The following is a 22919-nucleotide window of genomic DNA, read 5'->3' as shown; positions in this document are numbered from 1 at the left end:
GAAAAAAAAAAAAAAAAATTTAAAACAAAAATACAAAATTGTTTCTATTGCATGGAAGAGGACAGTTACCTGCTCATAAATGGCAGCTCCCACAATTTGTGTGACATGATAGGGTGAATATCACAGGCCCACAATTTATTAGTTTTTTTATAAATATAACTAAACTTTTGTTTTTGTTTTTTCTTGAAACTCACCCGACTTCAATTTAATCTCATAAAAATTATTATAACTAAAAATTAAAAATTTCTAAATTTTACAAATAAAATTATATTATTTTATTAATTTTCCAAAAAAAAAATTCATCCAACTATTCCTCTCACCTTTAAATCCTCTTTTTTTTATCTATTTATTCTTTATAGTAATCACTAATTAAGTAATTTTATTTATAAAATAATTACTAGATTAACAAATTAATCTCAAAATCTTTAATTTCTAATCACAGTAAATTTTATTAAATTAAATTTAGTTTTATAAAAAAAATTAAAGTTATATGAAAAAGCATACAAATGCACACAATTTATCTATCTTTGCATAACACTCCAATAACATAATAATAAGCTTTTAAATTCAATTAATTAAACTGTTATTATTAAAACTAGGAGATTACAAATTCAAACTCTAATTTAAATTTCAATTGAAATCCAATAAATGAAAAAGACCCATCAACATGACAACGGGTATAGAACAAATATTTGAAAACCAAGTTATGTATCGAGTTGTCTATACATGGCAGAGGTGATCTCAACACACAAGACATTACAAACATTAGTCACTGCTACTCATGGACGTTGTCCTAAAACTTGTAGAAATGAATGTCTACAAAAGGAAAACATATTTAGAGAAAATGTTAATAGTGGTTACCTTTCACATTGAATTTATAAATATTGTTCCCAAGCATTGCACACGACAGGTTAATTCATTTGACACTCAACCTTCTTCCCAATCTATATCATCCTCCTCCTCCTCCTCCTCTCCTGATGCTTCTGCCTCAACATTCAAGTCATTGACCTTGTAACTTTCACCCGTATTGCCTGCATGGCCATAAGCAACACAAAATAAACTGATGTTGATCTCAAACAATACAAGAGATTATGAAGGGGAACAAAAAATATTTTCACCATAATCAATTTATGGCATTTTCTTGGGTGCAATAAAATTTCTCCAGAAATCCTAGCCAGCCGAATTTGGCTTGGCTCAATTTCCAAGCCACTGTCGTGATCAGTTTACATGGCCAACCAATATTTTATCTCACAATTAGACCATATCACATATTATTTATAAGGCTCTATTTCCTCTTCAATCATTTATAAGCACAGTAAGTCCCCAACCCCCATCTTTCCCCTTCTCTCTCTCTCTCTCTCTCTCTCTTAGGGGTAAGCATTCGGTTCAAACTGAACCGAACCGAATAAATCATGAAAACTGAATTACAAATTTTAGAAATCGAAATGTATGAAAAATCGAATCAAACCGAACCACTATTTCGATTTGGTTCGGTTCAAACCGATCGATTTTATTTTTGATTGATTTTTTAATTTAGACTTGATTTTCAAATTATTTAGTCTGATTTTGACTTTGATTTGAACCTAATAACTTTTAATCAATAAAATTAAATAATTTATATATATATAATTACATATAATTCATAAATTCCCCATAAAAATAAATCAATTCAAAAATCAATAAAACTATTCGGTTTGATTCAGTTCGGTTTAACCGATTTTTTCTCTTCAAAACCGAACCGAAATAACTAAAATTTTTATAATATAAAATCGAACCGAACCGAATTATTTAAAAAACCGAACCGAATTACCGAATTAAGGGGGTTCAGTTCAGTTTATTCAATTTGAACCGAATAATGCTCACCTCTCTCTCTCTCTCTCTCTCTCTCTCTATATATATATATATATATATATATATATATAGATGCGCCAAGTATATATATATATAGATGCGCCAAGTAGACAACAAATGATTCACAGATGAATAGCATACAAAAAAAAGAGGGAGCTGTAGGATTAGAGATCTCATTCCATAATATGATTACTGAGACTTACCTCCAGTTGGGGCCTCTTCCCATTCAACATCATCTTCCCCTTCATCCTCCTCACGTTTGGATTTCATGCCCACTTAACGAGTAGAAAGCGACTCAGAAATGCCATTTGACAACTCTTTCTCTTGCTTCTTAGAGGCTTCTTCTAGTTCTTGTTGCTTATTAAGCAGAGCAGCATAATAAGCTTTAACATACTCATCCTGTGAATTTAATAAGTAGAAACTTTACTTTAAAAGGATAAATACGAGAGTAGAAACTAAGCCAACAGTAATCAGGAAAGAAAAAGAGAGAGAGAGAGGGGAGGAAGAAATCTTTGTATGACAAATGAAAACAAGGCAAAAAAAAAAAGAAAAAAAAAAGTGATTCCCCAGACCTGTAAGGTTTTATTATCAACATTATCATTGGTGGGCTTTTTGCTATCTGAGAATTCAGCTGCTACACTACCATCCATCTTAGACTCCTGCTTGACTTCTCCACGTTGCTCTTTTGTAAGGTTCATTCCCTGCTTGATCATCCATGGTGGCAAAACTTTCAGACCCGAACTTGCAGTTTCAGATTTGACATCCTCTTCCTTGCCTTCAACACCAGAAAAAGCAACTTCAACCTGCCAAGATCAGTCATGATCATGAATTATCCAATCTGATTTCAGAACGTATCCAGCATTTGAAAATAAGACCCATCTTATTGAGTAGATATATGACAATAAATTGAAATGTTCATCACAACCATTTCTTTTGCAGCAATTGACTGAAAGAGATGGTTGACCAAACAAAAGAAAAATAAGACTGGTCAAAAAGAACTACACAGGCTACCAAAGACCATCCAAATACAAAGAGAGAGTAATAAGCCCATTGATCATCACCGCTTAAACCATTGTTGCTTAATATTGCCCACAAAAAGTTTCACATGTAATGACTGAAGCAAACTCCAAAAAGTTTCACTTGTAATATTGATCATCACTTCTAATATTGTGCATCCAAATAGAGGCAAACTTTCACCAAGGTATAATTGTCCACAAAAAGTTATAATGTCCCGTCATCCAACAATAATTAGGAAACACTTGTAATGACTGAAGTCCACAAAAAGTTATTATATCCTGTCATCCAACAATAATTAAGAAACACTTGTAATGACTGAAGCAAACTCCAAATATTTTGGCACTAATACATTTTCAACAGTTACGAAGACAAAAATCAAAAGGTCGCAAAGGTTCCAAGAATTAACGGTGATTTCATACACCATTTCACAATTTCAAAGACAGATAGTGCATCCATTGTACGAGGAAATGTGGTATGCTTTTATAAAATTTCTTGTTTCCATACTTTATAAGAACATAAAATCACACATCTGCATGCACCACTATCAGCTTCATTCTGGTTTCTAAATATTTACAAATAAATCAGTAAGATCAGAATAGACATTATCACTATGTTTCTATCTTTTTATGCTTTTCACTAAGCATTTGAAATAAGCAATAAATACCAATCCAATTATTTGGAGATGAAAGAGAAACCAGTGATAGATATCTTGAAACGTAATTGGAGAGAAGATAAAAAGTCATCTAGAAAATAGCATTTTGGTTATTGCAACTTCAGAAGTTGCTTAGCAAACATCCCAACGTTAGGTTTCTATTAGCAGGGCAGAAAACTCAACTCAACTCAACTCAACTCAACTAAGCCTTTATCCCAAAAATTTAGGGTTGGCTATATGAATTCTCTTTCTCCATTTTAAACGATTTTGGGTTAAATCCTCGGAAATATAAAATGCTTATAGGTCATGTTGTACTACTCTCCTCCAAATCAGTTTAAATCTACCCCTTCTTTTCTTTCTATCCTCTAACCCAATATGCTCTACTTGTCTAACTGGAGTCTCGGTATGTCTACGCTTCACATGACTAAACCACCTCAATCTCCCTTCTCTCAACTTATCCTCAATTGGTACCACTCCCACCTTTTCTCTAATACTCTCATTACGGACTTTATCTAATCTAGTATAGTCACTCATCCACCTTAACATTCTCATCTCCGCAACTCTTATCTTAAATGCCCAACACTCACTACAATATAACATGGCCGGTAGTAGGGCTATACAGTAAAATTTTCCTTTCAACTTATTAGGAATCTTGCGATCACATAAAACTCCCGTGACATGTCTCCACTTCAACCATCCGGCTTTAATCCTTTGACTAACATCCTCCTCACATCCCCCATCTACTAAAGGATTGAGCCGAGATATTTAAAGTGATTACTTTGGGGTAGTACCACCCCATCCAAACTAACTCCTTCCCTATCACTAGTTCGGCCTTCACTGAACTTGCAATACATGTATTATGTCTTCGTTCTACTTAACTTAAAGCCCTTTGACTTTAGAATGCTTCTCCAAAGCTCTAGCTTTCTATTGACTCTTTCTCGCGTCTCATTTATCAGAATTATATCATTCGCAAACATCATGCGCCAAAGGATACTCTCTTGTATATGTTTCTTCAATTCATCTAGAACTAATGTAAAAAGGTAAGGGCTTACAGCTGAACCTTGATATAATCCAACTGAGATAGAAAAATCTCGTGTCCCCTCCCACTGTGCGCACAATAGTACTTGCTCCTTCATATATATCTTTTAACACTTGTATGTACCTGATAGATACCCTCTTTTGTTCTAACACTCTCCATAAGACAGCTCTTGGAACACTATCATAAGCTTTCTTCAAATCAATAAAAACCATGCGTAGATCTTTCTTCAAATCTCTATATTTCTCCATCAAGATTCTAATGAGAAAGATCGCTTCCATAGTTCAACGACCGAGCATGAAACCAAATTGATTGAGAGAGATAAAAGTGTTATGATGTAGTCGATATTCCAAAACTCTCTCCCACAACTTCATAGTATGGCTCATGAGTTTAATTCCCCTATAGTTTGAACAACTCTGTATTTCTCTCTTATTTTTAAAAATAGGTACTAAAATACTCCTCGATTCATCAAGCATTTTCTTTGAGTTTAGAATCTTATTAAACAATTTAGTTAACCATGTCACTCCCATATCTCCCCAACACTTCCACACTTCAATTGGTATTCCATCGGATCCACAGGCTTTACCCACTTTAATTCTTTTAAGTGCTTTCTTTACTTCTAAAGATCTAATTCTTCTAGTATAATTCACATTCTTTATTAGTAGGACAGAAAAAAGAAATAAAAATTCCATAACCACCAAAGTCTTGCAGAAAAGGAACAACTTAAAAATAGAGCTGACCCTTGGCAATAGTTTCAGTCTAGTAGCTATACTGGCCTTGTGAAAACACAATCGCAAAAATAAGAGAAAAAAAATTGCCAACAAAGGACTCCTTCAAACCCAAATGGAACTATTTTGATGGAGTTAGTCAAGCAATTAAGTGGCACTCTATAAACACAATGCATTTTTAGGAGTTGGAACAACCCTTTACAAAAACACCACACATCTCATTTGAAAAAAAAGAAAGCCAAAACAGCACATTATGCCTATCCATAACATTTTTTCTTAATAAAAATGGTCACAATGTTTTGAGACAATATATTGGAATCATAAAAAATGGTGTTGCCATTTTCCCCATCCATATTAACGCTGTAAAACAATAGAACTGTATTGAGTTATGCTAAAGACATGGTGACACCTTTCTCAAAAATCCAGATTCTGCAATGGACATTAATCATCTGCGCAAAGAATGGACACATTTAGTACAAGTAAAATATACTAGCTGCAAAAGTGTTTCAATCAAGTTATGAGTTTTTACAGTCCCTACTACATCAATCTAATGAATTTTGTAGAAAGAGATGATTCTCATTGATTTCAATTAATCTGTACATGGGTATATATATACAATTAATTCCTATAATTGTGTTCTACTAATTAGGAAGATATCCTAAATAAGAAATCCTAAATAGTAATACAGAATACAAAATATACAGAGAAATAATATAGTGATTGACTTTCCATAACATAGTGATTTGACTTTCCATAACACTCCCCCTCAAGTTGGAGCATAGATGTTAATCATGCCCAACTTGTTACAAATGTAGTCAATCCTAGCTCCATTCAGAGCTTTTGTGAAAATATCTCCTAACTGCTCTCCAGTTTTGATGTGTCCTGTTGAGATGATTTGTTGAATCTTTTCACAAATAAAGTGACAATCAATCTCAATATGTTTGGTCTGCTCATGAAATACCGGATTAGAAGCAATATGAAGAGCAGCTTGATTATCACACCACAATTTCGCAGGCAGGGAGATCTTAAAACCTGTCTCATCTAGTAATTGAAGTATCCACATTACCTCACATACTGATTGTGCCATGGCTCTGTATTCGGATTCAGCACTAGATCGAGAAACTACACTCTGCTTCTTGCTTCTCCAAGACACCAAATTTCCTTCAACAAAAACGCAATATCCAGTGGTTGACCTCCTGTCAACCTTAGATCCAGCCCAGTCGGCATCTGAAAAACATTCAACATTCAAATGCCCATGATTACCATTTAGCAAACCTCTTCCTGGAGCGCCCTTCAGATAACACAAGATTTGTTCCAAGGCTTCCCAATGAGCAACAGTTGGGGAAGACATAAACTGACTTACCACACTAACGGCATAAGCAATGTCAGGACGAGTGACTGTAAGGTAATTTAATTTTCCTACCAATTTCCTGTATCTCTCTGGATCTTCAAACAACTCACTATCCCCTGCTAACAGTTGTAAAGTTGGAGTCATTGGTGCGCTACAAGGCTTAGCACCTAATTTTTCTGTCTCTGTCAATAGATCGAGGACATATTTTCTTTGAGACAAGAAAATACCCTTCTTACTTCTCATAACTTCGATACCCAAGAAATACTTTAACAATCCCAAGTCTTTGGTCCAAACCGAGTTTGGAGGAAGGTTTTAAGAGATGAAATACTGCAGAGTCACTCCCGGATGACAATGTCATCCACATAGACTACCAAGAGAATTAGACCAGCCTCAGATTGCCTATAAAATACTGAGTGATCACACTTACTCTTTTGCATACCAAATTCCTGTACTGCTTCACTGAATCTCCCAAACCATGCCCTAGGACTTTGTTTCAAGCCATAAAGAGACTTTCAAAGCCTACAAACTTTATTCAACTCCCCCTGAGCAACAAACCCAGGTGGTTGCTCCATATACACCTCCTCCTGAAGATCACCATGAAGGAAAGCATTCTTAATATCCAATTGATGCAGGGGCCAATCATATGTAGCTGCTAAAGAGATAAATAAGCGAATAAAAGTAAGTTTAGCTACAGAAGAAAAAGTATCAGAGTAATCAACCCCATATGTCTGAGCATATCCTTTTGCTACAAGGCGTGCTTTTAACCTAGCCACAGAACCATCAGGATTTACTCATCAGAATACCTATTTGCAACCAATAGCTTTCTTACCAGTGGGCAAAAGTAATAGTTCCCATGTATCATTAGCATCTAAAGCCTCCATTTCCTCTTTCATAGCATCACACCAGCCAGGATGAGACAATGCCTCATCAACAGTATTAGGGATAGGAACAGAGTCTAAAGAAGTAACAAAACACCGAGAACAAGAAGACAATTGATTATAAAAAACAAAAGAAAAGATAGGGTAAGTACATGAACGTTTACCTTTACAAAAAGCAATGGGTAAGTCTAGATCAGAATCATGGTCAGTATGAGGTACAGGACCTCCCAACAAAGTAGCTGGTGGAGGATCTGAGTCAGGAATCTCCAATCTCCTGGAATAAACATGAACAACGGGAGGTCGAGTAGGTCTAGAGACAGAAGGAACAGGCTGTGAGAGAGGACTAGACATTGGTTGGACAGTATATATTAAGAGATCATCCTCCTCCCCCTGACTCTCATACACAGATGATGGAGGAAAAAATAGAGTGGACTAAAAAAATGTGACATCTGCAGAAACAAGATAACGATTAAGAGTATGAGAGAAACAACAGTACCCTTTTTGGAGCCGGGAGTACCCAAGGAAGACACATTTGAGAAATTTTGGATCCAATTTAGTAACCTGTGGACGAACATCACGCACAAAACAGGTACAACCAAAAATACGAGGTTCAATAGGGAACAAAGATTTTGTAGGAAACAAAGTAGTATAAGGAATATCCCCATTAAGGACAGAAGACGGCATACGATTGATCAAAAAACATGCCGTAGAAACTGCATCCGCCCAAAAGTGTTTAGGTACTTTCATCTGAAAAAGAAGAGCACGAGTTACCTCAAGAAGATGACGATTTTTTCTTTCGGCCACGCCATTTTGGGATGGGGTATCCACACAGGAAGACTGATGAAGAATGCCATTTTGTGTCATATAAGGCTGAAATTGTGCTGAAAAGTATTCTTGAGCATTGTCACTTCTTAATATGCTCACAGAAATATTAAATTAAGTTTTGATTTCATTACAAAAGGTACAAAAGATAGAAAACAACTCAGAACGATTTTTTATTAAATATAACCAGGTAACACGAGAGTAATCTTCAACAAAAGTAACAAAATAACGAAATCCAATTTTAGATATAACTGAACAAGGACCCCAAACATCAGAATGAACTAATTCAAAAGGAGATGAAGCCCGTTTATTGACTCTAGACACAGTAGGCAAACGATGATGTTTTGCAAACTGACACGACTCACATTCTAGTCTCGATAAAGACCGATATTGAGGACACGGCTTCTTCATGGTAGACAAAGAAGGATGACCCAATCTACAATGAGCTTCAAGAGGTGTTAAGGTCTGGAACAAACAAGCGACGCATGACATGATTTTCCGAATGTAGAGACCACCGACTCGCGTCCTCTACCAATAATCTACTTCACGTAAGATCCTCAAACAAACACCGTCGAAAAAAGGAAACAACAATTTAAGGTACGAGTAAGTTTACTAACAGAAAGTAGATTAAAAGAGAATTTTGGTAGACACAAAACAGAAGACAAAGAAATTGACGAAGTCGGATTCGCAGTTCCAGAACCCATGACACAAGAAGTAGAACCATCAGCTAAAGTAACAGTAGAAGAAGTGAGATTAGACTGAAAAGCAGATAGAAGACTAGAATTATCTGTTATGTGATCTGTCGCACCAGAATCAATAACCCATTTGGATGAAAAAGACACAAGGCATGTAGTGAATTTACCTGACTTAGCGATCGCAGTGACAGGGGAACTGATAGGCTTTAGAGATGCCTGATACTGAAAAAATTGTGCAAAATCCTCTGCAGATACCAAAATAGTTTTCTCAGAGGAAGATACTGTAAAACTCTCTGCTGCCATATTTGCCATCTGTGATCATTGATTTTTCCTCTGAAGTTGCGGACAATTATATTTTGTATTGCCAGGCTCATGACAATAATAACAAATGACTCCTCTTGAGTCCTGATTAGAACTAGCCTCTCCATTACGTTGATTACTTCTGTTGCCTGTAATTCCTCCTCTACTTCCTCTTCTATTACCCTGTTGTCCATTTGGATACGGCTAATAAGAGCACTACTGGCAGGCTGTGAAGATTGAGTACTCTCTGTACGAAGGACCCGTGTGAATGTTTCATGCAAAGAGGAAATCTCAGGACTGGAGAGAATCTGAGATTTAGCAGTCTCATACTCTGAAGGAAGGCCTGCAAGAAAACTCATAACAGCCAGTTGCTCCCGTTGGGCCTGCTGAACTTTCACATCAGGACTAAAAGGAAACAATACATTAAGTTCCTCATATACCCGTTTAAAATCCATAAAATAAGCCGTGAGACTTATCCTCTTTCTCAGCACGGTAGAATGCCTTACAAACATCATAAATACGGGAGATATTTCCTTTACCAGAATATAAAAAATCTAAGTAATCCATCAATTCCTTAACAAATTCACAGTGATTAATTAAACTAATTACCTCACTATAAATCGAGTTCCGAAGCTGCAAAAACAAACGAACATCCTCCCTTAGCCAAGTTTGTCGTGTATCATCAGTGGGTGGATCTTTAGTAAGGTGATCATCTTATCAATGCTACGCAAATAGACCCTACGCCTTACTCCACCTGTAATTCGAACTATTAAGTTTGTGTTCCGTGATCTTAGTCATCACCGGAATCACATCAGAAATAACATTTTTATTGTCTGCCATTTGTTGAGACAAAGAAAACTAACCGAAACGCTAATCCAAAGTGCTTATAGCAGCAAAATAACCCAAAATCACAAATCAAGCAAATACCGAAATAGGATCTGAGAGCCAAATCTCAGAAGTCCTTTAATGATATACTGGATCAAGCAACAGCACACAGTGGTGGAATGAGGGAGTTGAGGCGACGTCGGCGATGTTGGTCGGGGTTGAAATGGCTGGTCGGCGGCCAAGGTCTCTCCTGAGCTGGGTAGTGAGAACAAAAGTCACCCTAGATTGATGACCTACTCTGATACCATGTAGAAAGAGATGATTCTCATTGATTTCAATTAATCTGTACATGAGTATATATATACAATTAATTCCTATAATTGTGTTCTACTAATTAGGAAGAAATCCTAAATAAGAAATCCTAAATAGGAATACAGAATATAGAATATACAAAGAAATAATATAGTGATTGACTTTCCATAACATAGTGATTGACTTTCCATAACAAATTTGAACAAACAGTATAATGAGAGAGAGTCCTCTCAATAGTCAATACATTGTCCTCTGAAGTCAAGGTGTAAGAACAAACATATGCTCAGTCAGCATGCATATGAAACCATGAGGAAAAATGAGCTTGTAAAAATAAAACATCAACTGCACATTTTCTATCCAACACACTTATCAAGTTCTAAATTTAATATAATCTACCTGGCTGAAAATCTATGGTATTCAAGACCACATCATGCAGATTAACAGCATAAGAGGTTATGTTTTGGATCTCCTGTACTGGGGCAGTCAATATCAACTTGCTTCCAGGCAACTATGCCAAAAGGTGACACGATGTGTTCCAGCAACTAAGACCATAGTTACCTAGAACATACATCTTGGGTTGTGGTATGTCTGTGGGGATCGAGTATGTCCCTTTAGGCCTTAACTTGATGTATAGCACATGGGGGAAGGATTCCTTGGTAAGTCAATTTGGATTGTGGAACATAAACTACACTTATTTGGCTCTTTATTGCTTAACTTCTACACCTAGAAGCATTTCATGAAATTTTTTTTATCTTTTTATTATTTTTTTTCTTTTGAAGTGACATAGTTATAGCAAATAATGAGATAAAGTTAGCTGTAATAATATTTTAAATTGAAAATTAAACCCACATTATAAATTTGTGCAAAATAATTTTTTAAAGTATAATGCATTATATTAATGGGCTGTGTTAAATATTAGCCTGCACACTTACTAAAACAGAGGAATAGGGAGAGAGATAGAAAAAGATGAGAAAAGAATAGAAGTAGATGAGAAAAGAGAAGAGAGCAGATGAGAAGAGAAAGAATATTTCAGAAATGAGAGATATCTTTGATTATTAATGATCTTGAATAGTCTTCTCAATACACTTGTCTTTCTTATTGGAAGTTTCATCAAAGACATCTTGTTCTTCACTTGAATTTTCAAGAAGTGGATCCTCATTATTAAAGACTGCAACATTCTCCTTTACCACTTGAATTGCTTCCACCACTTTGTCAATTTTCTCTTGAAATGACTTCTCATATTTCTCTAATTTTTGTAATAAAAATTCCTCCTGCCTTTTTAATCCTCTTTCAACAACTTCCATAATCCTATCAAGTAATTTCTGTTCCCAATGATGGTCTTCCATGATCATCTTGTAGCGGTCTGAGTAGGATGTTGGAAAATTTTATTTCTTAGAGAAGAAAAATTATAGGGACTGGGGAAGAAAAGCTGATACAAAAACAAGGATTTCAAAAATTTCAAGAAAGAATAAAGAGAAGAAATTAGGGAAAAGGTGGAGGAAGAAAAAGGTTTCTAGAAATTCCAAGAATTTCAAGAAACAGGTTTCTTGAAATGCAGGAAGTGAAAAATTAAAGAAAAGAAACAGAAAAAAGAACCAGAAATTGATAGAAGAGAGAAATTTGATTCAAGAATTCAAGAAAGAAGGAAGAATAGAAAAGAAATCTGAATAGAGGAAAGGGAAGAGAAATAGAAGAAAGGAGAACAAGAGAGGAAGAGGATAGATCAGAAAAGTAAGAACAGAAGAAGAAGAGGAGGAAGAAGAAGAAGAAGAAGAATAGAGGGAAAGAAGGAAAGAAGGAAGGAATTTCAGATAAGAAGAAGAATTAGAGGGAAGAAGAGAAGAAGAGAGAATAATAGAAGAAACCTGGTATTTTGAGAAGAGTAATCTGCCATAGATGCAACTCCCATGAAAAATTTTCAATATTTGGCCACTAATCTAACAGCTCTGATACCAATTTGTTACATATTAGCCTGCACACTTACTAAAACAGAGGAATAGGGAGAGAGATAGAAGTAGATGAGAAAAAAACAGAAGTAGATGAGAAAAGAGAAGAGAGTAGATGAAAAGAGAAAGAGAATATTTCAGAGATGAGAGATATCTTCCATTATTAATAATCTTGGATAATCTTCTCTTTACAATTAAGTTTCTATTTATACTTCTTTAGATCCTATAACTGCTCTCTACAATTACAATTGACTGGAGAATAATTACAATAGACTAGTACAATAGAATATTCCTATTTAACTACTGGACTAACTCCCTAACTGCTCTACTCCTTACTCATAACAGGCTGATGGCCTTTTGACAATAACAATGAGATAAGGGAAAAACCATCCTGATATCAAAACTTCATCTTCTTTCCTCTTTACCATTTTCAATGCGATAAGAACTCAAGCTTTGGTGATCTTTGGTGATCCAGAATTCACAGTGCAATCTGGAATGCAGAAGTGATTGTCGGTTTCTTCTTCTTTCTTCTTCTTTTTTTTTTTTTTTTTTTTTTTGGGGTGGGGTGAGGGGGGTGTTTTATAAGAATTAGGTGATATGATTAAGACAATATTTTATGCACCCTAATTGGCACCTCAAACTTATTGCATGAGAGAGAGAAAGAGAAGATAGCCAATTATAACCTTTGTCTCTCCAATAAATGTCATTGGTGTTCTACCGAAACCAAGCCCCTGGGAAGATTTGGAGGGATCATTGGAACTAGAATCACCATTTGCCGGACGCCCGGCAGCACTTGCTCGAGCTTCCCATGCTTGAAGACTTCCAAATTCAAGAACAGGCAAATCCTTCACTCTGCTAAGTTGATCCATTAATGGCTTAAGTTGTACCTGCAGCCATTTGGCTTTGTCCACTCAGAAAGGAATAGCATTTGAGAATATGTATTGAAAAATAACTAATTATCAGCAAGAGTTTGCATGTAGTCAGAACTGGAAGACAGGCATGATGTAACACAGTAAAATCTTTATAAATATATGCAATTCTACAATTCCGTGAAGACAGATAGTTTACAAGACTTGGATATAGAATCTGCCTAAATAACTATACTTTCTTATGTACACCTGAGAATGATTATGCAATTAACTTGAAAAGAGAAAGAGTTTCTCATTTCATGAGAACCTTTTATTTTTCAATTTTTTACCTTCTCTCATAAGTAAGAATATCATAGATGCCATAAGATGACAAGACGCAATCCAATTTCAGTCATTTATTGCATTGGCTAATCGAAATTAGCACCACTGCAACACATACAAGTAACAACCATTGAATACTAAGTAGATTGGATAATTCAAATGTTAGGTACAACAAAAGTATACCCAAGATAAGCACTGGGGGAAGCAAGGGAGCCAAACCCACTCAGCCCCTCTCCCTGGGCGGGTCCCCAGACTTTTTTCATGTTTCTCATCACAATGTTAGGCACACAATCCCCAGCCATCCCATTGATACCCCACTGCCCCCAAATACCCCAAGCCTTGGCTATCTTGAGTGTAATGTTTCTGGCACTATGAATTCTAATTTTTTGCGGTCCTTAAATATTGAATTTTCATTAATGTCTAATATTTTGAAATTCTATGCATTTATATATATATATATATATATATATATATATATATATATATATATATTCAACTCAACTCAATTAAGCCTTTATCCCAAAAATTTAGGGTCGGCTACATAGATTTTCTTTTTCCACTCGAAACGAATTTGGGTTAAATCCTCGGAAATGTGTAATGCTTCTAAGTCATGTTGTATTACTCTTCTCCAAGTCAGTTAAGGTCTACCCCTTCTTTTCTTTCTATCCTCTACCCTAATGTGCTCTACTTGTCTAACTGGAGCCTCCGTATGTCTACGCTTCACATGACCACCAAACCACCTCAATCTCCCTTCTCTCAACTTATCCTCAATTGGTACCACTCCTACCTTTCTCTAATACTCTCATTACGGACTTTATCTAGTCTAGTATGGCCACTTATCCACCTTAACATTCTCATCTCCGCAACTCTTATACTAGACACATACAACTCCTTCAGTGTCCAACACTCACTACCATATAACATGCCCGGTCGTATAGCTGTACGGTAAAATTTTCCTTTCAACTTATTTGGAATCTTGCGATCACATAAAACTCTCGTGGCACGTCTCCACTTCAACCATCCAGCTTTAATCCTATGACTAGCGTCCTCCTCACATCCTCCATCTACTTGAAGAACTAAGCCGAGATATTTAAAGTGATTACTTTGGGACAGTATCACTCCATCCAAACTAACTCCTTCCCTATCACCAGTTCGGCTTTCACTGAACATACAATGCATGTATTCTGTCTTCGTTCTACTTAACTTAAAACCCTTTGACTCTAGAGTACTTCTCCAAAACTCTAACTTTCTATTTCTTGCGTCTCATCTATCAGAACTATATCATCCGATTTCAATATATATATATATATATATATATATATATTTCTTTCCAATTTCTTTTTTTAACCTTATTGTAAATAATTATAGCTCAAATGTTTAAAGTGGTCAAGGGCATATGGCATGCTCAATTACACTTCACACATAGAAAAATTAAAATTTAATACTGCATTTCAATTGCTCAAAACGATTTTAGAGTAAATTACAGAAGCCCCTTAACACTGAGTGAAATCTACACTTGCATATTTTCTTTTTCAAAAGTTAATTAAATAGTCTTTGACTTTTGGAATTACGTTTTAGTCCCTCACCTAAGTAAAAAGAACTTTTTAGTTCCTTAACTTCTAGATACAATAATATTTTAGCACCTAGGCTTTTAACTTTGAAAAACTGAGATTTTCATTTGAAAGAATAAAATGTTGTTTGAAGTAAAATATAAGGCACCAAAGCATATAACATTTTAAAAGGACTAAAGTGTAATGGAATAAAAAATTTGAGAAACGTTTATTTAAAAAAATAAAAAAAAAAGAGGACCTAAGTGCAGATTTTGTTAAATATCAAAGAACTTTTGGTTATTTACCCATTGTTTTATTCAATATGGTTATGAATATTTCTTGTGAAGTTGTGTTGTCTCAGTGCGATCAGATCTTTTACCTGTTTGTCACCACCTCTTTTGAGTATTAACTTCCCTAATTCATACTGAATTACAGTGTTTTTCAAATTAGAATGATTTATTTTGTTTCATATGTGTTATGCATGATTAATAGGACTTATGTTTTAAAGTTGTTTTTATGTATTATGCATTCTATGAACACGATTTTTTTTTTTTTTGGTACTTAATTTTTGTTTAAATTAAGTGGTTTGACTTTGCCCCTTGAAGGTAGGTAGAATCTCCAGCTTTGCCACAGAGAGAAGAACAACCAGCAAGCACGAAGACAAATAAAAGTAAGAAAAATAACACCACCATTTTGTGCACCAAATAAGTAACAATTTTACAATAAAAAGAATATCCCAGAACTCATACCAAAAAAAATAAAAAATCCTTATCATCACAACTTTGCAAAATTTGACTTTTAGAGAAGTTGCAACCAATAATGACCATGCATATTTTCTATTTTAGATGAACTAACCAAGGATGGTAGACTTGGGAAGCCAACATGCTAAAGCAGGAACTAGCTATTGACACTCAATTGCTTATAGCTTATATTCCTATCATAAACAAGGAGTACAGCAAAATCAGCTCAAAGCATGCAAAGGGCTTCAATGAATTTATGTTCTTGCCATTCAATTAGCATCTTCTATCATACACCTCTCCACTAACTCCCAACAATATTTTGCAAATAATTAGCATTCGATAGATAGATAGAGAGGGAGAGAGAGAGAGAGAGAGAGAGAGAGAGAGAGAGAGAAAAATCGTATTTGAAGGAAAAAGATATAGCTGTATCGAATAACAAACCTCCATCTTTTGAAGCATGTCCTTCAATTTTTCACGCCGTCGCCTCCTTGCATTGTCATCTCCATCTCCTCCTTCTTGAGCAGCTAACTTGTCACTCTCTGCCACAAGTTCCCCATTGCAATTTTCACAGTGAAAGTATTCATCAGCTGGAGAAATCAATCGCAGTGCATCCAAGGCATTGTACCTTGTTATAGAAAGTCAATCACTATGTTATGGAAAGTCAATCACTATATTATTTCTCTGTATATTTTGTATTCTGTATTCCTATTTAGGATTTTTTCCTAATTAGTAGAACACAATTATAGGAATCAATTGTATATATATACCCATGTACAGATTAATTGAAATCAATGAGAATCATCTCTTTCTACATGGTATCAGAGCAGGTCATCAATCTAGGGTGACTACCTGTTCTCACTACCCAGCTCAGGAGAGACCTTGGCCGCCGACCGGCCTTTTCAACCCCGATCAACATCGCCGGCGTCGTCTCAACCCCCTCATTCCACCACTGTGTGCTGTTGTCTGATCCAGTATAATCATTAAAGGACTTCTGAGGTTTGGCTCTCAGATCCTATTTTGGTATTTGCTTGATTTGTGATTTTGGGTTATTTTGCTGCTATAAGTACTTTGGATTAGCGTTTCGGTTAGTTTTCTTTGTCTCAACAAATGGCAAACAATAAGAATGTTATTTCTGATGTGATTCCGGTGATGACTAAGATCACGGAACACAAACTTAATGGTTCGAATTACCTGGAGTGGAGTAAGACTGTTAGGGTCTATTTGCGTAGCATTGATAAGGATGATCACCTTACTAAAGATCCACCCACTGATGATACACCACAAACTTGGCTAAGGGAGGATGCTCGGTTGTTTTTGCAGCTTCAGAACTCGATTCATAGTGAGGTAATTAGTTTAATTAATCACTGTGAATTTGTTAAGGAATTGATGGATTACTTAGATTTTCTGTATTCTGGTAAAGGGAATATCTCCCGTATTTATGATGTTTGTAAGTCATTCTACCGTGCTGAGAAAGAGGATAAGTCTTTCACGGCTTATTTTATGGATTTTAAACGGGTATATGAAGAACTAAATGTATTGTTGCCTTTTAGTCCTGATGTGAAAGTTCAGCAGGCCCAACGGGAGCAACTGGCTGTTATGAATTTTCTTGCAGGCCTTCCTTCAGAGTATGAGACTGCTAAATCTCAGATCCTCTCCAGTTCTGAGATTTCCTCTTTGCATGAAACGTTCACACGGGTCCTTCGTACAGAGAGTACTCAATCTTCACAACCTGCCAGTAGTGCTCTTATTAGCCGTAATCCAAATGGACAACAGGGTAATAGAAGAGGAAGTAGAGGAGGAATTACAGCAAATGTAAGTAATCAGTAATGGAGAGGCTAGTTCTAATCAGACTCAAGAGGAGTCATTTGTTATTATTGCCATGAGCACGGCCATACAAAATATAATTGTCGCAACTTCAGAGAAAAATCAGCGATCACGGATGGCAAATATGGCGATGCATTCTCTGATATCTTCCTCCGAGAAAACTATTTTGGTATCTGCAGAGGATTTTGCACAATTTTCCCAAAGATCGTGCATCTCTAAAGCCTACGGTTCCTCACATCGCTGCGATCACGAGTCAGGTAAATCCACTACATGCCTTGTGTCTTCTTCATCCAAATGGGTTATTGATTCTGGTGCGACAGATCACATGACAGATAATTCTATTCTTCTATCTACTTTTCAGTCTAATCTCACTTCCTCTACTGTTACTTTAGCTGATGCTTCTACTTCTTGTGTCATGCTCGAATCGCGAACCCGACTTCGTCAATTTCTTTGTCTTCTGTTTTGTGTCTACTAAAATTCTCTTTTAATCTACTTTCTATTAGTAAACTTACTCGTACCTTAAATTGTTCTGTTTCCTTTTTTCCTGACCAGTGTTTGTTTCAGGATCTTACGACGAAGCAGATTATTGGTAGAGGACGCGAGTCAGGTGGTCTCTACATTCTGAAAAATCATGTACCGCGGTCGCTTGTTTGCTCCAGTACCTTAACACCTCTTGAAGCTCATTGTAGATTGGGTCATCCTTCTTTGTCTACCATGAAGAAGCTGTGTCCTCAATATCAGTCTTTATCAGTACTAGAATGTGAGTCGTGTCAGTTTGCAAAACATCATCGTTTGCCTACTGTGTCTAGAGTCAATAAACGGGCTTCATCTCCTTTTGAATTAGTTCATTCTGATGTTTGGGGTCCTTGTTCTGTTATATCTAAAATTGGATTTCGTTATTTTGTTACTTTTGTTGAAGATTACTCTCGTGTTACCTGGTTATATTTAATAAAAAATCGTTCTGAGTTGTTTTCTATCTTTTGTACCTTTTGTAATGAAATCAAAACTCAATTTAATATTTCTGTGAGCATATTAAGAAGTGACAATGCCAAAGAATACTTTTCAGCACAATTTCAGCCTTATATGACACAAAATGGCATTCTTCATCAGTCTTCCTGTGTGGATACCCCATCCCAAAATGGCGTGGCCGAAAGAAAAAATCGCCATATTCTTGAGGTAACTCGTGCTCTTCTTTTTCAGATGAAAGTACCTAAACACTTTTGGGCAGATGCAGTTTCTACGGCATGTTTTTTAATCAATCGTATGCCGTCTTCTGTCCTTAATGGGGATATTCCTTATACTACTTTGTTTCCTACAAAATCTTTGTTCCCTATTGAACCCCGTATTTTTTGTTGTACCTGTTTTATGCGTGATGTTCGTCCACAGGTTACTAAATTGGATCCAAAATCTCTCAAATGTGTCTTCCTTGGATATTCCCGGCTCCAAAAAGGGTACCGTTGTTTCTCTCCTACTCTTAATCGTTATCTTGTTTCTGCAGATGTCACATTTTTTGAGTCCACTCCATTTTTTCCTCCATCATCTGTGTATGAGAGTCAGGGGAAGGAGGATAATCTCTTAATATATACTGTCCAATCAATGTCTAGTCCTCCCCCACAGCCTGTTTCTTCTGTCTCTGGACCTACTCGACCTTCCGTTGTTCATGTTTATTCCAGGAGATTGGAGATTCCTGACTCAGATCCTCCACCAGCTACTTCGTTGGGAGATCCTGTACCTCATACTGATCATGATTCTGATCTAGACTTACCCATTGCTCTTCGTAAAGGTAAACGTTCATGTACTTACCCTATCTCTTCTTTTGTTTCTTATAATCAATTGTCTTCTTGTTCTCGGTGTTTTGTTACTTCTTTAGACTCTGTTCCTATCCCTAATACTGTTGATGAGGCACTGTCTCATCCTGACTGGTGTGATGCTATGAAAGAGGAAATGGAGGCTTTAGATGCTAATGGTACATGGGAATTATTGCCTTTGTCCACTGGTAAGAAAGCTATTAGTTGCAAATGGGTATATACAGTAAAGGTAAATCCTGATGGTTCTGTGGCTAGGTTAAAAGCACGCCTTATAGCAAAAGGATATGCTCAGACATATGGGGTTGATTACTCTGATACTTTTTCTCCTGTAGCTAAACTTACTTCTATTCGCTTGTTTATCTCTTTAGCAGCTACATATGATTGGCCCCTGCATCAATTGGATATCAAGAATGCTTTCCTTCATGGTGATCTTCAGGAGGAGGTGTATATGGAGCAACCACCTGGGTTTGTTGCTCAGGGGGAGTTGGGTAAAGTTTGTAGGCTTCGGAAGTCTCTTTATGGCTTGAAACAAAGTCCTAAGGCATGGTTTGGTAGATTCAAGAAGCAAGACAGAATTTGGTATGCAAAAGAGTAAGTGTGATCACTCAGTATTTTATAGGCAAACTGAGGCTGGTCTAATTCTCTTGGTAGTCTATGTGGATGACATTGTCATCACTGGGAGTGACTCTGCAGGTATTTCATCTCTTAAAACCTTCCTCCAAACTCGCCTGGACCAAAGACTTGGGATTGTTAAAATATTTCTTGGGTATCGGGTTATGAGAAGTAAGAAGGGTATTTTCTTGTCTCAAAGAAAATATGTCCTCAATCTATTGACAGAGACAGGAAAATTAGGTGCTAAGCCTTGTAGCGCACCAATGACTCCAACTTTATAATTGTTAGCAGGGGATAGTGAGTTGTTTGAAGATCCGGAGAGATACAGAGATTGGTAGGAAAATTGAACTACCTTACGGTCACTCGTCGACATTGCTTATGCCGTTAGTGTGGTAAGTCGGTTTATGTCTTCCCAACCGTTGCTCATTGGGAAGTCTTGAAACAAATCTTGTGTTATCCAAGGGCGCCCAGAAGAGGTTTGCTATATGGTAATCATGGACATTTGAATGTTGAATGTTTTTCGATGCCGACTGGGATCTAAGGTTGACAGAGGTCAACTCTGAATATTGCGTTTTATTGGAGGAAATTTGGTGTCTTGGAGAAGCAAGAAGCGAGTGTAGTTTCTCAATCTAGTGCTGAATCAATACTGAGCCATGGCACAATCGGTATGTGAGGTAATGTGGATACTTCAATTACTAGATGAGACAGTTTTAAGACCTTCCACTGCGAAATTGTAGTGTGATAATCAAGTCGCTCTTCATATTACTTCTAATCCGGTGTTTCATGAGCGGACCAAACATATTGAGATTGATTGTCACTTTATTCGTGAAAAGATTCAACAATGATCATCTTAACAGACACGTCAAACCGGAGAGCGATTAGGAGATATTTTCACAAAAGCTCTGAATGGAGCTAGGATTGACTACATTTGTAACAAGTTGGGCATGATTAACATCTATGCTCCAACTTGAGGGGGAGTGTTATGGAAAGTCAATCACTATGTTATGGAAAGTCAATCACTATATTATTTCTCTGTATATTTTGTATTCTGTATTCCTATTTAGGATTTCTTATTTAGGATTTCTTCCTAATTAGTAGAACACAATTATAGGAATCAATTGTATATATATACCCATGTACAGATTAATTGAAATCAATGAGAATCATCTCTTTCTACATACCTAAAATCAGGAAATGTGAACTTCTAAGAAAATAAAATAAAATTCATCAAGAAACATGAACAAAATAGACACCTTTCCTCCTCAGGCTTTTAGGGGGGTGGGGGGAGTGGATACAGGACACAAAGAAAAGACTGACTGATACCTTCTGCCACAGTTAGGGCATATATACTCTTGAACAGCATTCTTGTTCTCCAATTCATCCTTTAGCTTTTTCCTCAAGCGGTGCAGTCTGTAACTAACAACATCATATATCTGGAATCCAAATTGATTTAGGCCTCTTTCACAAATGCAGAAGCCAGCTGAACATTTAGCAAATTTATAATACAGTTAATAGCAATCAAAATGAAAGGTTTATATCACAAAGAGAGGATGAAAACATGTGCATAATCCAGACAACAGTAAGAGTGAGTGTGTAGCTTTATCTTTTCCTCCCCCTCCTTTGAATTCCGTGGAGCTTCAGCAGTGGCAGCTATGGCAGCACTATATATCTTTGCTCCCTTAGCCGTCTGCAAAAAGTCAAAGAGCAATGATAACATATGGACAAACTACTAATTAAAGGACATTACAAGATCAGGGAAATTCATGACATATCTAAGACTAGAGTGAAGCAGTACAAATATACACCATGATAATAAGTCATCCAGAGGAGCTCAAAAATGTGTACCGGTAAGACAACCAAATGAACAAGTGCAACAGACACTTGTGAGTATGTGCGTGTGTTAGAATCCCTCAATTAGTGTAAATCCCTTAATCAGTGTATGAAGAAATATAAAAGAAAATTCTTTAAATTCTCTGTTTTTTACATGGTATCAGAACAGTGCCAAAATTTATTGGCGTTAACAGTGTAGTTCTGGATAATTTTTTTTTTTTTGTCAAGCTTCTACGTCGCTCTAGGAAGGGAGGTGACTGTCACCACCCACTTGAGAAGGAAGGACACCAACCGATCGGCTTACACCCGGAGTCCCGCTGCCATCCAGTGAAGCGTGTGAGCTATGCGCCTTCAGAAGTCTCGCGTCATTCTTCACGCACCGGCGCGTGCACCCTTTTTTTTGGTAATTTCTCCGACCGCGCCTCTTGCCGATGACCTTCCTTGTCCGGCGCGCCTCTGACCAACGTGTTTCCGCACCTAGTTTACACATTTATTTTTTTGGGTACCTTCTGTTGCCCAGTTTCTTGCTTTCTGTCTCAGTACCTATTTTTTTAATTGAAAAATGATTGATGAAAAAAAGAAAACCTCTGAAACAAAGGCTGAATTTGTTGGTGATAATCCCCCTTTACAAATTAATCCTGTAAAGTTTGATGAAACTAATTATTTGGCATAGTCTAGATTTTGTCTACTGTTCATTCAGGCTACAGGACTGCAGGGGTATATCACTGAAGATAGAAAAAAGCCAGAAAGTATTAGTTCTACTTACAGCCAGTGGGAGTCGGAGAACTCTCTTGTTATGTCATGGCTCATCAATTCTATGCAACCTCACATAGCTCGTGGGTATTTACTGTTAGACTGTTCCGATACCATCTGGAGTGCTATTTCTCATACTTATTCTCAAGTTGGGAATGATACACAAGTTTATAAGCTTAGAAACAAGGTTCATGGAATG

At 36.4% G+C, this 22919-nt stretch overlaps 1 protein-coding gene across 1 annotated transcript; it reads right to left on the bottom strand.

Annotated features, from left to right (window-relative positions):
* Positions 1-645: 645 nt before the first annotated feature.
* On the bottom strand, positions 646-22457 carry LOC110646863 (uncharacterized). Its single transcript, XM_058143135.1, has 6 exons — positions 22239-22457; positions 21716-21824; positions 21461-21617; positions 16335-16518; positions 13097-13300; positions 646-1031 (listed from the first exon to the last, which is right to left on the bottom strand). The coding sequence occupies exons 1-6, from the start codon at positions 22455-22457 to the stop codon at positions 996-998; spliced, it is 909 nt and encodes a 302-aa protein (XP_057999118.1). The 3' UTR covers positions 646-995.
* Between the last annotated feature and the right edge of the window lie 462 nt (positions 22458-22919).

This window comes from Hevea brasiliensis, chromosome 2, assembly GCF_030052815.1.
Source record: "Hevea brasiliensis isolate MT/VB/25A 57/8 chromosome 2, ASM3005281v1, whole genome shotgun sequence".
Taxonomy (NCBI): Eukaryota; Viridiplantae; Streptophyta; class Magnoliopsida; order Malpighiales; family Euphorbiaceae; genus Hevea; species Hevea brasiliensis.
The sequence above is the reverse complement of the archived record's forward strand: the minus strand, read 5'-3'. Positions and strand labels throughout refer to the sequence as shown.